The following is a 14,431-nucleotide window of genomic DNA, read 5'->3' as shown; positions in this document are numbered from 1 at the left end:
GGAAAGGATGGACTATTATTCTGACCCTTAAGATGATACTGATAACTATAATTTATTACATTTTCTGAAAATCATCTTTTTATATGTTGAGTATTGATACTTGGAAACAGAAATATTTTGTAATAAAACAGTGTATAATAATACAGAAAGATGCCAGAATTACCTTATAGTTATAATTTCCCCTGGGTTTGCCCTGATGAGCCAGCTACAGTTGATCTTGGCAGGATATTCAGAAGGCCAGCCTGGACTCGTGATTATACCACTCGGTGCTCGAATCTGTTCTGGAGTTTCTCCACAAGCTGGAAGATAGCCAAAGCGATCTTAGCTAATTATCATACTTTAAAACAAAACATTAAGTAACTCAGTGCTTATTTTTAAAAAACAAACACTTCACACATCAAATCATATACAGTAAAGTATGGTATTAACTTTAAAAAGCTTTTATTATTCTAATGAGATATTTTACTTTCCTTCCTTTTAATCAAATTATCTTCTCCTAATTAAGTACACATTTGGAGGAGGCATGGAGTTTTTCAAAGTAAATCTTTGAATAACAGTTTAAGAGTCAGAATTGCTAGCTTTAGTCATGAGATCAATCAATTGCGTGCTCCACCCACCACCCCACCCATCCATCTTTTTTCAAAACTCATCTTTTACATTTATTTTCTTTATTATAAACTACCTAAAATTCAATGTTTACTAAACTACTGTGCATAGATCCTTAGGAGTACTACTTTGCTTTTTGGACACTTTAAATAAAAGACTATGATATAAATAGTCTTAGGAATAAAATAATTAAGGGAAAGCACATATAAACATAATAATAAGCTGGACTGTTAAAAAGTTAGTGGATGATTGGATAAAGACAGCCAACATTATTTCAAAATTACTGCAAAGTGGTAAACTTATTCATAATACTTCCAATTGTATTACAGGTACAATTATGAACAATGTATAAAGAACTAAAAATAAAAAAATAAAAGAATAATTCCTAAATTATTTTAAAAATAAAGGTTTGAAATAGTCAGTGATTAAAATATCACTATGTGATTAGATATCTGAATATCATACAAAAATATAGAATAAGTTCAAACTACTACTAACACTTTACTGGATCATTCTCCTTGACTACCTTGAGCTCCACAGTAATACACTTAACATTTTACCTATTCATAACTCAGTTCATAATCTGACAATTTGTTCTCTTTCAATTTAAAAAATAGTCACTGGGCTACAAATATATATAATAAATGTTTAAGCCTTCAGTAAAATTTAATATGCTAGAACCTCTTAGTTGATATAATTTAGACAAACTGGATTGTCTGATTTTTAAAGTAACAGATTAGAAGCAGCAAATTACAAGAGTACCTGCCAGGGGGACACAGAGAGTCATCAGAAGTGATGGGTGCAATGTTCAGAAAAAGAAAAAGTATGTGCTGAACTCAAAAACCGCAAGCGCTCAGAGCCTGTTCAATACCACCTGTCTTCCCAAAAGTAATAGAACACTCTCATCTACACTAATAAAAGAGCAAGATGCAAATTAACCATCATTCCGTCACTCGGCTACACCCAAAAGCCACGCCCACCAGCCAATCAGAGCAACTATGCAAATCAACCCAACTAAGATGGCGGCGGCCACGGAGCTGGAGTGAGGAGGAGGCTTGGGTTGCCCCCAGAGATGGAGGAAGCCAAGCTTCCCACCTGCCCTGGCTGGCCCTGAGCTCCACTCAAGGCTACAAAGTTTCAATTATAGAAGACAAATAAATCCCAGATACCTGCAAAAAAAGGAGAGGCTGGGAGCTTGGGTCGCCGGGGGGCATGGCCAGCCTGAAAACAGCCATCAGCCCCTCACCCAGGCTGGCCAGGCACCCCAGCGGTACCCCCACCCTGATCCGGATCACCCTTCAGGGCAAACCAGCTGGCCCCCACCCGTGCACCAGGCCTCTATCCTATATAATAATCGGGTAATATGCAAACTGACCCTAACAGCAGAAAGACTGGGAATGACTGGTCACTATTATACACACTGACCACCAGGGGGCAGACACTCAATGCAGGAGCTGCCCCCTGGTGGTCAGTACGCTCCCACAGGGGGAGCTCTGCTCAGCCACAAGCCAGGCTGAAGGGTGCCAGCACAGTGGTGGTGGCGGGAGCCTCTCCTGCCTCCTCAGCAGCGCTAAGGATGTCCGACTTCAGCTTAGGTCTGCTCCCCGCTGGCAAGTGGAACACCCCCGAGGGCTCTCAGGCTGCCAGAGGGATGTCTGACTGCCAGCATAGGCCTAGTCCCCTGGGGAGCCTGTGAGAGGGCACAGGCCTGGCTGAGGGACCCCTCCCCCCACGAGTACACAAAGGTTTGTGCACCGGCCACTAGTTATATCATAATTAGTCATACTTAGCTAAAGAAGTTGAGTGAATAAATGAATCAAGCAAGTAAAGGGCCTGATACAACATGTGGGCTGAAATGTCATGCTTTTTGGGTTCTGCTGTTAGTTTAAAATTTAGGTAACCCAATTTGTAGAAAGGCAAGTATCCCTATACAATCACACTTTGCAATAATGACGCTGTTTCTCTCTCTCTCTCTCTCTCTCTCTCTCTCTCACAGAGGTTATAATTTGTTCCACTTAGGCTAGAATGCTAGGAAGTATACTATAAAGTTTTATCCACAAAGACCAAATTAAGCAAGCTATACTGCTCAGTTTAGTAATCCTTATTTCTATAGAATAACCCACTCCCTGAAAGAAAACAACAACACATGCGATTAAAGTGTTCATGCCTAAAATGGGTCTATCCTGGAGTTAGGGTACCTTGCCAAAGGGATCTTGTTTTCAATCACTTTCAGAACAGAGAGATTCATGGCACAGAACAAAAGGACATATCAAGAACCTAGCACACATCTGATTGCCTACCCACAGTTAAAGCTTGCAAGGATCTTTGTTGTTGTTAATTTCATTGATTAAAATTTCCCCTATAAAAATTTAATTTTAATATGACCCTTTAGAAAAAGACTAATTTTAAACAAATGTGATTCTATTTTAAGAGCTTATTAACAATGGAATGCTAGAGTTTTGCTTCTAACTATGCTCTAATGCAGCGAATTTCAACTTTTTTCATCTCAGGGCACACATAAACTACTTATTAAGATTCTGTGGCACAACAAAAGTACAACATTCTTCTGACAAAAGAAATAGGTATAATTTTGATTCATTCACACCAGACAGCGATTGGATTGGCCGCTGTCATCTTTTAATTTGACAATCTAAGGGAAGAGGTCAGTGCCCCTGATTAAATAGTCAGGTACTGCATGTTTTAAAAATTCTTGCAGCACCACGGTTGAAAATTGCTGCTCTAATGAGTTACCATCACAATAATTAATGAAAAGATATCCTAAGTCATTAAAAAGACTTTTTTCTTTTTATCCCTTGCCAAAGCATTCTGGAATTATATATTAAAGAATTCTTAAGTTCATGAAGATACAAACAAGCATACAAATAAACAAGAAAAAATAATCATCACTCCTCCCCAAGAATGTAGAAAATTGCTCATATTCATGAAAAGATTCATCTACATTCAAGATAATAATTCTGAATTCAATTATATTTAACTTAAAATCATAATACTGCACTGACATATAAGTGCACAAATACTAATTAGCTGATTTAACAGCAATGAGGTAGATACATCCAAAAACTAGGGGAATAATTTATGACAAAGCAGACAATTGTTAACTTTTAAAAAAATGAATAGACTAGTTATAGGGGAAAACACGAAAGAGTTTTATTAGGTTTTTATTTTATTAAGTTTTGTTTAAAAACTTTCCCCCCCAAATACTTGAGAAACCCATAGGTGGTGCTCTTATACCAAAAATTAAAGAATTTATGTTCTGGTATGAATGCTCAAAAATACTGTTATGAATATTTTCACACAATTGCCCAAGGATAGCAGTAAGACCGATCTCCCATAAATAAGAATGGTTATCTTAAAATGTAGTATTTTACATTTCTAATTCAATAAGTACTTTAAAAACAAAACTGTATCATAATGTTTCTCCCATACCTGGTTATTCATACAGATTTTGATATGTTAATTTTGCATATTGCAACATGACTGAATTTGGCATTTGGTTTCAGATCCAGCCAGTGGCTTTTTATCAACACATTTTTGCACGTACAATACATTGGGGGCACGTAGATATTCTCTAGTACAATCGTAACTTATTCCTTTCTCTACCTGAGAAAGAATAATTCAAATGCGAAAATAGTAAGATTAATATTAGAACATTAAAAATATTTTTCCCTCCTTTTTGGGTTAATAGTTTACACCAATATACAGGTAGATTTGGAATCAGAAAACCTGAATTTAGTGGCTTTGTCATAATGTAAACTACTAAATCTTTTTGGGTCTTGGTTTCCTCATGTATCAAAATAAGGAGTTGCTATTTGAATATCTCTAAGGCCTATTTCAGCCCTAAATCTTGCCCTCATTCCCGATCACACTGATATATTTCTACTATATTTCTGCTAGCTCATCAGGAGGCATTGATACATTTTTCCTTATTTCCTCACTTTGCATTTTCTCTTTGACCCAATGAAATTGAACTCCAATGATTAACTCTATAAAAGTCTTGCTAGCAGGCAAAGGCCATTGCTGACCTCACAGCCAAATCCATTGGACCCTCAGTCCTCATGCTACTTGATGTCGCTGGAGCACTTGACAATAATTTTTTCTTTGATACTTTGCTACCTTGACTTTACTGACATCACCTCTGTTGGTTTTTCTCCTAACTCTTGACTGTGTTAGTTAGTTCTCTAGCACTGGTTCTGCCTTCCTTAGTCAGTTCCTCATATGCTGTTGTTCATGGTTCATTCCCAAGACTTCTGCTCTTCTTGTTTTCTAGGGAAGATCTCATTCATTCCTATACTTACCGCTATACTTAGAGTTCATGGGCTTAAAATCTCCTACCCAGAGACTTTGCATAGTCAAAAGCCCACTGGACATTCCAATTTCAATTCAACATGATCAGAATTGGGTGTTTCTCTAATCCTTCTCTTTACATCCTATATACAGCAGTCCCCTCTTACTGAGGTTTTGCTTTCCATTGTTCAGCTATTCATGATCAACCAGGATCCATAGTTATTAAATGGGAAAATACAGAAATAAATAATTTATAAGTTTTAAATATTGAGCTATTCTGAATAGCGTGATGAAATCTCATGCCACTCTGCTCCGTCCCATGTGGGTTATGAATCATCTCTTTGTCTCTGTTTATGCTATCCTCTTGCTAGACATTCAGTAGTTGTTTCTGTTATCAGATTAATTATTAGAAAGAGAGAGGGAGAAAGTCTCATAACTTTTATGACAGTATCCTATATAATAAAGCCTAATATGCTAAGTGTCTGGTTGACCAGTCAGCCATTCAACCAATCAAAGCATAACATGCTAATGATACGCTAAGGCTGCTTAACCGCTAGCTATAATGTGCACTGACCACCAGGGGGCAGACACTCTGACCAGTAGGTTAGCTTGCTGCTGGGGTCTGAGCCAATCAGGACTGAGTGAGATGGGCTGGATATGCCCTGGAGCCATCCCATGGTCCCTCCCTGGCTGGCCAACCTCCTGCGTCCCTCCCCTGCCCAAATCGTGCACCAGTGGGGGTCCCTTGGCCTAGCCTGTGCCCTCTCGCAATCTGGGACCCCTCGGGGGATGTCAGAGAGCCGGTTTCAGCCCGACGGCAGAACGACTGGTCGCTACAATGTGCACGGACTACCAGGGGGGCAGATGCTCAATGCAGGAGCTGCCCCTTGATGGTCAGTGCGCTCCCACAGGGAGAGCGCCACTCAGCCCGAAGCCCGGCTCACGGCTGGCAAGCACAGCGGTGGTGGCAGGGGCCTCTCCTGCCTCCACAGCAGCACTAAGGATGTCCAACGGACAGCTTAGGCACATTCCCTACAGGGAGCGGGCCTAAGCCATAGGTCAGACATCCCCTGAGGGCACCTGGATTGCAAGAGAGCACAGGCCGCAGGGCTGAGGGACACCCACCCCCCAAGTGCACGAATTTCATGCACTGGGCCTCTAGTATTGTTATAATTGTCCTATTGTATTATTATTGTTGTTAATCTCTTACATGTCTAACTTATAAATTAAACTTTATCACAGTTGTATATGTACAGATAAAACAGCATATATAAGTGTTTAATGCCATCCACTGTTTCAGGCATTCACCAGAGGTCTTGGAATGTACTACCCACAAATAAGGGGTCCTACTGTATTTTAAATCTTTACTGATTTAGGCATCATTTAGTTAAATAGTCATTTCATCTAATTCAAATAAAAAGGAAATCTACTTTAAGAATACCACAGGCAATCTCAAAGATTTTCAAGCACAGGAAATAAAGTGCCAGGCCCTCCAATGACTAAAACTCAAAATTTCAAAGTCAGAAATTGAGACTGCCTTCACCACTTCTTAGGCCTGTTTTATCTTTTACACATCTGCCCCAATCTTCCAATTGGCTTCCTCTTGAGTCCTCTATTTTTTCATTATTTCAGTTTCTTATAATTTTCTATTCCCAATTCATCATAACACTTTAGCTCAAGAACCTACTATCAACTGTAATTTCATTTTTCTTAGTTTATTACATTTAACGTTACTAATTTATATTACACGTTTTTATATAAAAGATTTTTGGTGACTTGTTGCAGTCAATTTGCTAATACTTAAGACTCCACTGTCTCACTTGTAAATGGGGATTAAAACACTACCTACTGCATAGAATGCTACAAGGATTAACTATGGTTATTTTGGTAAAGGACTTAGCACACGGCTTGAATTACAGTAAACTGTCAATGAGTAACACCATCTAATATGCCAAATAGATTGGTCGGTTGGCAGTAGCAGCAGGAGTGCGGTATTGAGACGGCTATGAAGGCTGTGTGGGAAAGAACACAGTGACTGTTCATCCAACATGTAACTGGGCACCACTCTGCTCTGGGGAGAATGAGAAACGATGCCATGATTAACTGCTTATCTGACATGGGTAGAAGCCAGGGTAAGGATGGGGTTGAGACACATACAAAACCTTGCTTTAGAAAATGAATCTCTTCTGTTTTAAACCAAAGTGTTTCCATGCTTCTGCTAGTTTTGTTAGAGATTCACTATGGAACAAATCTCACCCTGTTCATAAATAAAGGGTAGCATTTATAGTCAATGGTGGCCCCTATCATTTGGCCATCTTATTTTTCACAATATAGAGTGTTTTATAAATAGTATCTCAATTTTGACTGATAAATACAAAAACAATTAAAAATGTTGAGGATACTAATAAGGGCTTGATTTGATCCCAATAGAAATAAAGGTACTTTAAAATATCTCCAAAATAAAAAACAGTAAGCAAATGGCCGCTCTTGAATAGCCTGATGGGATGAGAACAAGAATGGTCATGAAGGTTACCAAGTAAATCATGCAGAATATTGAAAGATGAGCGGGCAAAAGTAGGTTTACATAATACAAATAAATAATACAATAAATAAATAATAATACAAAAATAAATTTACATACTCACAACTGGACGTTTACTTTTGCCCACACTATTATGTGCCTATTAAGCAATAAAAGGCACTTTGACTGAGAAAAACCAGAATATGTAGTTAGGTGATTAGTATCAAAACCAGATACCTATTGTCTGACTGTTAATTTAGGAGCAGGGTAGTAGTTTGAAAACTTAAAGGCCGAGAATGGTGCACAGTATTACAAATGAGATTTCTGTGGCAGGTCAGAAATTTATGGTGCAGGGGTTCAAGGCCTGTGACTTAACGTGAGGCATGTGTGGTCAGATCTGTGGACCCCAAGCTGCTGCTGATGTTAGTGTTGGCGCCTCCTTTTCTCATTTAATCTTAGTTTTATCCCTACTTAACAGAGTGGAAAAAAGTGGAGGCACCAAAATTAAGTAATTTTCCCAAGATCAGAAAAAGGTAGTAAGTGTCACAACGGGGACCGGGACCCAGGCAAAGGCTTCAGAGGCTGGGCTCTTAACCATGAGGACACACAGCCGCCTCCTAGGCAGCCCCTGTGACAGCTGGAAGAGTATCTGGGGTAGAAGTACCTTGATTGGAATTCAGGAAAGAGAAAAGTGGTCTATTTCAGAAAAAAGATCTATTGTTCCTATACTAACATGGAGAGAAAAGACATAAGCTACATAAGCCAGTCAGAGAAAGGTAAGTATCACATGACGTCACTCATATGTGGAATCTAATGAACCAAATAAACTAATGATCAAAAACAGACCCAGAGACATAGAACAGACTGTTGAACCTCAGAGGGAAGGCAGGGGAGGGTGGGGGGGGGAAGAGATCGACCAATGAACTTGTCTGCATATATGCATGACCCCTGGACACAGACAATGGGTGGTGAGAGTCTGGAGGCAGGAGTGGACTAGAAGAGGTTAATGGGTGGGGGGAAGGAGGGCCTATGTAATACTTTCAACAATAAAGATTAAAAAAATAACTGAGAAAGAGGGTATACTTAGACTTAAAAAAATCTTTATAAACATTTTCTAGAACCTACCTTTAATAACACATGTACATATACACATTCATTATATGTAAGATGATCAGAGCATTGGGTAGAACAGTAGCAATAGGGGATACAGTGAAGGCTGAGGGAGATATTTCAAAGGAAAGAGAGAAAAGAGAAGGCTGAGTGACTGGAAGATGGTTAATGTTGTACAGAAGGAGTTTAGAAAGCAAGCATGTTGAGTCTGAAGTCTCTGGGCCACTGAGAACACTGGGCAAGTGATCAGTGAGGGTCAGAATCTGCAAGATGATAAAATACAAGAATATTTGTCAGACTGTCACACACAACATAGCTCAGCCCTGCAACCTCAACAGGAAACACAGAGGCTCATGCTAGAAAGAAACCACTTCTGTCTGAAAGCCCTCCATGCAGCCTGACTGGGTTTGCTGTCCACACCTAGGGTCTTGATTTCTTTGACCCTTTGCTGTCCAGATTCCTCGAATAGGTTTTCTGATCACCTGGTACCTGAGCTGATCTTGTCACTGAGGATGAACAGAGGTGGGAGGAGACAGACTGAACATGCCTACTTCCCTTAGAATTACTCCAAGTTTCATTCTCATTTTTTCAAGAAGCTATAAAACTGAACTTCTCCAGGAAATAATTATGAGTACTCCAACAGCAATATTTACTACTCTAAGATGGGAAAGATTTAAATGATCACTTAAAAGGTATAATTCAGCCCTACTGATGTGGCTCAGTTGTTGAGCGTCAACCTACGAACCAGGAGGTCATGGTTGGATTCCCGGTCAGGGCACATGCCTGGGTTTCGAGCTTGATCCCCAGTAGGGGGCATGCAGGAGGCATCTGATCAATGATTCTCTCTCATCATTGATGCTTCTGTCTCTCCCTCTCCCTTCTTCTCTGAGATCAATAAATATATATGAAAAAACATGATCTCACTCATTTATGGATAATAAAGACCATCATAAACTGATGAACAAAAATAGATACAGAGGCAGAGCAGCCTCGAACAGACTGTCACACTCTACAGGGCCTGGGGAGGGTTTGGTGGGGGCGGTTAAGAGATCAACCAACGGACTTATATGCAGGCATATAAGAATAACCAGTGGACACAAGACACTAGGGGTAGGGGCCAGGGGAATGTCAAGGGGGGAAAAAGGGGGGCACATGTAATGCTCTTTGTAATACTTCAAGCAATAAAAAAAAATCCAAAGTAAAAAGAAATAATAAAGAAAAATAAAAGGTACGAATCAGGGCAAGTATATAAACTTATATGAATCTATCACTCATACTTAGGATTCTCTCTCATTACTCTTGAACCCGTTAGCAAAAACCACACATTTCTACTGCAAGCAGGAAATCCTATACCCCGCTGCTTATAATTAAATGTAGATTTAATTATAATAAACTCTACATTAGCACAGTTACTTAAGAATAAATGCAGTAATATTTATTCCTATTATTTATTTCTATTATTCTAAGTAATGTTTTTTTTTTAAGGACCAAAATATTGCACTTGATCATTAGCTCTAAACAAGGCAGGTATTTCCTTGGTTTCTCGAAGGTCACTAAAGAAATAACAATCAAGAACTATATGGTAGTAAAATATTTTAAAAAGTCAGAGGCAAAAGTATGGAAAAATATAGAAGGGAAAATAGAAAAAAAACACCCATAGTTTTTCTAGTTCCAATAGGGTCACAGCATATGAATAAGATAGAAGAATATTCTTAATGGAACTATCTAACCAGCTTTACCGTAATTTCCAAGGAGTAAGGATAAATCTGAATTTTGCTAGCAAAGCATAAGATAAGACGAACATGAAGATTCAACCTTTTATACCCTTTTTATAGGGCATAAAAGGACAATGTTTTTCACTTGAAAGGGCATAATAACTATTAATATGATACCTACATTTTCCAATTTTAAGCACTACAAAAGACTAAAATGCTAAGCAAGCTACTATTTCTATTTCTGGAATGGTAAAAATTATTAATTTTTGAAGTTTACTATGATTCTTGCTGGAAACATAGAAGAGGTAAGGCAGAAATCAGCACCTGAACAAAGACAGATGGCCTCGGGGCTCACAGTTTTTTAAGCCACCTCTATCAGCTTTGACATAATTTTTAGTATTTCACATCTTCTTCCCGAAGAGTTCCAATCTTAGTGTCCTCCATCAGGAATAAACACTACTCAGAAATAAACACTACTCAGAATATGTTTAAGGGAGGAGTAAAGAACTATCATCTACTTTATGAATACTATATTTCTATTACTGCAGTTTAAGATCAAATCACCCCTAACTTCTATTGGGCTATTAGGCAACTAAAATCCAAAGTCCAGTTTGCTTACCTGCTAAGTGCCTGGTTTTTGCACAACAGTGTCACAGTACATCCAATTCAAATTCATGCCTTCACCAAATTACCAGTAATTGAAATGCTACTGTACTCCATAAATATTCTTAAAGTGAGAAAGGATTATTCTCAAAGTTACAGAGTGGAAAAGAAAATGTAAAATGTTTAAATACAGCTCGTTTTTTTATACCTCCGCTGGATCTGGCCCATTCATTCCAGCAGATGAACTTCACTTTGCCAGCTAAGCATCACACTGTCACATTATCACCTGCTCTGTCTATGATCCCAGGACTCACATTTACTGTTCTAATGTTGAGTTCATTTACTGTTTATTATAATAATACAATATAAAATTATAATGCATAATAACTTTGCTATAAATATATAATTGCTCAATAAATATTTGATAATACATTAAATGGTATCTATAATAATAATAAAGGCATAATATGCTAATTAGACGGGAGAGCTGAACGACCTTCTGGACGTCCTTCCGGATGTCCTTGTGGACGACCTTCTGGATGAAGCCGGGGCTGTGAGGGCCGAGCCCCTTGCATGAATTTTGTGCATCGGGCCTCTAGTACTAGTAATTATATAATACAGAAATATACTAAAACATACGGAATAAAACATAAGATTTAATAACATAGTATATAATATTACATATAAAAGTATAATATATAAAACTTACAATACAACCATTACTTTTCTTTCTGAAACTTAAAGGGAGCACTCTACTCTAAAAGCTTAAGTGTCTCATAAATAAACTTTCTGAGGGCAGATAATGCCTTTACAATTAGTAGTATCCTAAACTAATGTGTGTGATCTTTTAAAAAATATACTGTTTATATTCTCTACTCACTTTCTTCATTTAAAGGATAGTTCCTTGAGTTCATATGTCCTACTTCTATATTCTGAAATCCTAAAAACCTTCACGGATTCATTATCACTCAAAATACAGTAAGCTTTCTTTCCCGTCTTCATTGAAAAACGGACAAAAGACACTCTGTATGATACTGGTCAAAAGAACTGATGAGGAAGATGGCGCCAAAAGCTAAGAATGAAGCCTCTGCCCTACCCAAAGCCTAAACCAAAGCCAAAGCTTCGAAGGCAAAGAAAGCAGTGTTGAAAGGCGTCCATAGCCACACACAAAACATCCGCACATCACCCACCTTCCGACGGCCAAAGGCACTGAGGCTCCGAAGGCCGCCCACATATCCTCGGGAGAGCGCACCCAGGAGAAACAAGCTCGACCACTATGCCATCGTCAAATGCCCCCTGACTACCGAGTCAGCCATGGAGAAGACAGAAGACAGCAATACACTTGTGTGCATTGTGGATGTCCAGGCCAACAGGCACCAGATCAGACAGGCGGCAAAGAAGCTCTATGACACTGCCGTGGCCAAGGTCAACACCCTGGTCAGGCCTGGTGGGGAGAAGAAGGCATGTGTTCGACTGGCTCTTGACTATGATGCTTTCTTTTTCTTTTTTAATATATTTTTATTGATTTCAGAGAGGGGGGGTGAGAGAGAGAGAGAGAGAAACATCAATGATGAGAGTCACTGATGAGGGTGTCCACCGTGGACACATCATCAGTTGGCTGCCTCCTGCACACCCTGACTGGGGATTGAGTCCACAACCTGGGCATGTGCCCTGACCGGAAATCAAACTGACCTCCTGGTTCACAGGTTGATGCTCAACCACTGAGCCATGCTGGCTGGGCCAGTCTGTGGTATTTTGTTATGGAAGCCCAAAAGGACTAATAATAGTTCTCAATATTTTTAAAAGCATAAAAGGGATTCTGAAACCAAACATTTTGAAAATCACTGAATTAGACAATAACCACTTGGTTGTGTGAATTAAAATGTTGGTAAACGAACTTCTTGTTTCACAGGTACAACTTGGAAAAATAATCACAATTCTCATTAGCTATTTGAAATAGAAAATGAACAAAATTAAAGTCATCTTTAAAATAACCTTATTTTTACTTGATGTATATAATTATATACCATTTGATAGCATATGAAAATGGTGAAACAAACTAAAAGAATACAGGTTACTAAGGCACTTGCTTTGCTTTTCATTATCAGAAAACCAAGCTTGTTGATGTGTTTAGCTAGTGCATACTAACTCTTAGAGTATTTGCTAAATCTATTAACTATCTGAATATAAAATCAGATATAAAAGAAGAAACTTTCAGCTTTGCTTCATATGAGAAAAAACAACCAAACAATTAACAAGATGACAGGAAGAAATCAGATTGATAAATATACCAAGTTCAATTTTTTAAACTACAAAACTTATAAAAACTATAGGGAAATAATAAAGTAACAGTGAGAAACTATTTTAATATATGCAAAATAAAAGATTTTGCTCTCCTAGTAATTGCAGTTGATAGCAAAAACGGTAAGAAATTGTGGAAGTCACTAAGAATGAAAATTTTAATAGTTATGGGCCTTTAAGGATTATTAAGTTATAAAAGCTTAGATGAGTGGGAAGATGTATTTACCTCAATGAATTTCATGGACACAAATATGTTGGAGTTGCTTTTTAATGGCATATAAATTGTGCCTTTTTAATGGCATATAAATTGTGCACTCAAATACAACAGTTTTATGTATAGTTGTAGTCTAATCTAAAAATCAAGCAAAGTGTTTCATTTCTAAGGCTTAATGCTACATTCAGAATTACATTTTAATAAATTTCATTGTATGTAAAGAAAATACTAATTCATTTTAAGCTAACTTCTCTTGGCTCAATGTTTTTATGAAAAAATAATTATGCAGTCCATTTGGAAAAATATAATCAACCTATGGGCATGCAGATATCAATTTTATATTATGAGAATTTCTCCGTGTTCCAGTTACTTCATTCCTTATTACATGCTGCAAAAAGCAGTAATAATTTTTATAGCCAAATATCACTTCATAAGATACCAGGTGGCTTTCAATATTTACCACATAAGTCATGCATGAAATTTAAACATTACAAAAAATGACTTACCAGTTGACACTCCTGAAATATGCACATTTTCAGAATGTTCTGCAAGAGCACCATTTCCTAAAATTAAACATAATGGATAAACTAATTTCCAAGATAAAATTTATAAAAAATTTTCAGATTCTCCCTTTAAAAGAAAACAACTACATAGAGCTACGAGTAATATTCAGCAACTAAATTAAAGCCTCCTATATATTCTTCAAAACAATACGAAACCCAACAATTCAATGGTAGTAGAAAAAACACAATATTTTTGAATTCACAAAAATGCAATGTATTATATAAAGATCAAATATACAGATCTGAGTAAAACCATAAAGAATTTCCTATCAAGTTAATAGTCAAAAGAGAACTTCATATCACTACTAGAAAAGAATCATGTACTTGAAAAAACATATATTTTTATTGATTATAGAGAAGAAAGGAGAGGGAGAGAGATAGAAACATCAATGATGAGAGACAATCATTGATCGACTGCCTCCTGCACACCCCCTCCTGGGGATTGAGCAAGCCATCCAGCATGTGCCCTAACCTAGAATTGAACCTTGACCTA

The 14,431-nt window shown here is 37.8% G+C and overlaps 1 protein-coding gene and 1 pseudogene across 1 annotated transcript in view; one reads left to right on the top strand and one right to left on the bottom strand.

Annotated features, from left to right (window-relative positions):
* The window catches only part of LRP12 (LDL receptor related protein 12), a gene marked incomplete at its 5' end in the record, with an annotated part of 25,490 nt that extends 11,518 nt beyond the window's left edge, over nt 1-13,972 (bottom strand). The window contains 2 exons of the mRNA XM_015561699.1: nt 164-299; nt 13,882-13,972. Coding sequence (XP_015417185.1) covers nt 164-299; nt 13,882-13,972 — 227 coding nt within the window. The remainder of the gene's footprint in view (nt 1-163; nt 300-13,881) is intronic.
* LOC107182561 lies at nt 11,805-12,820 on the top strand (annotated as a pseudogene).
* Nucleotides 13,973-14,431: the final 459 nt, after the last annotated feature.

Source organism: Myotis davidii, unplaced genomic scaffold (assembly GCF_000327345.1).
Source record: "Myotis davidii unplaced genomic scaffold, ASM32734v1 scaffold497, whole genome shotgun sequence".
NCBI classification, from domain to species: Eukaryota; Metazoa; Chordata; class Mammalia; order Chiroptera; family Vespertilionidae; genus Myotis; species Myotis davidii.
The sequence above is the reverse complement of the archived record's forward strand: the minus strand, read 5'-3'. Positions and strand labels throughout refer to the sequence as shown.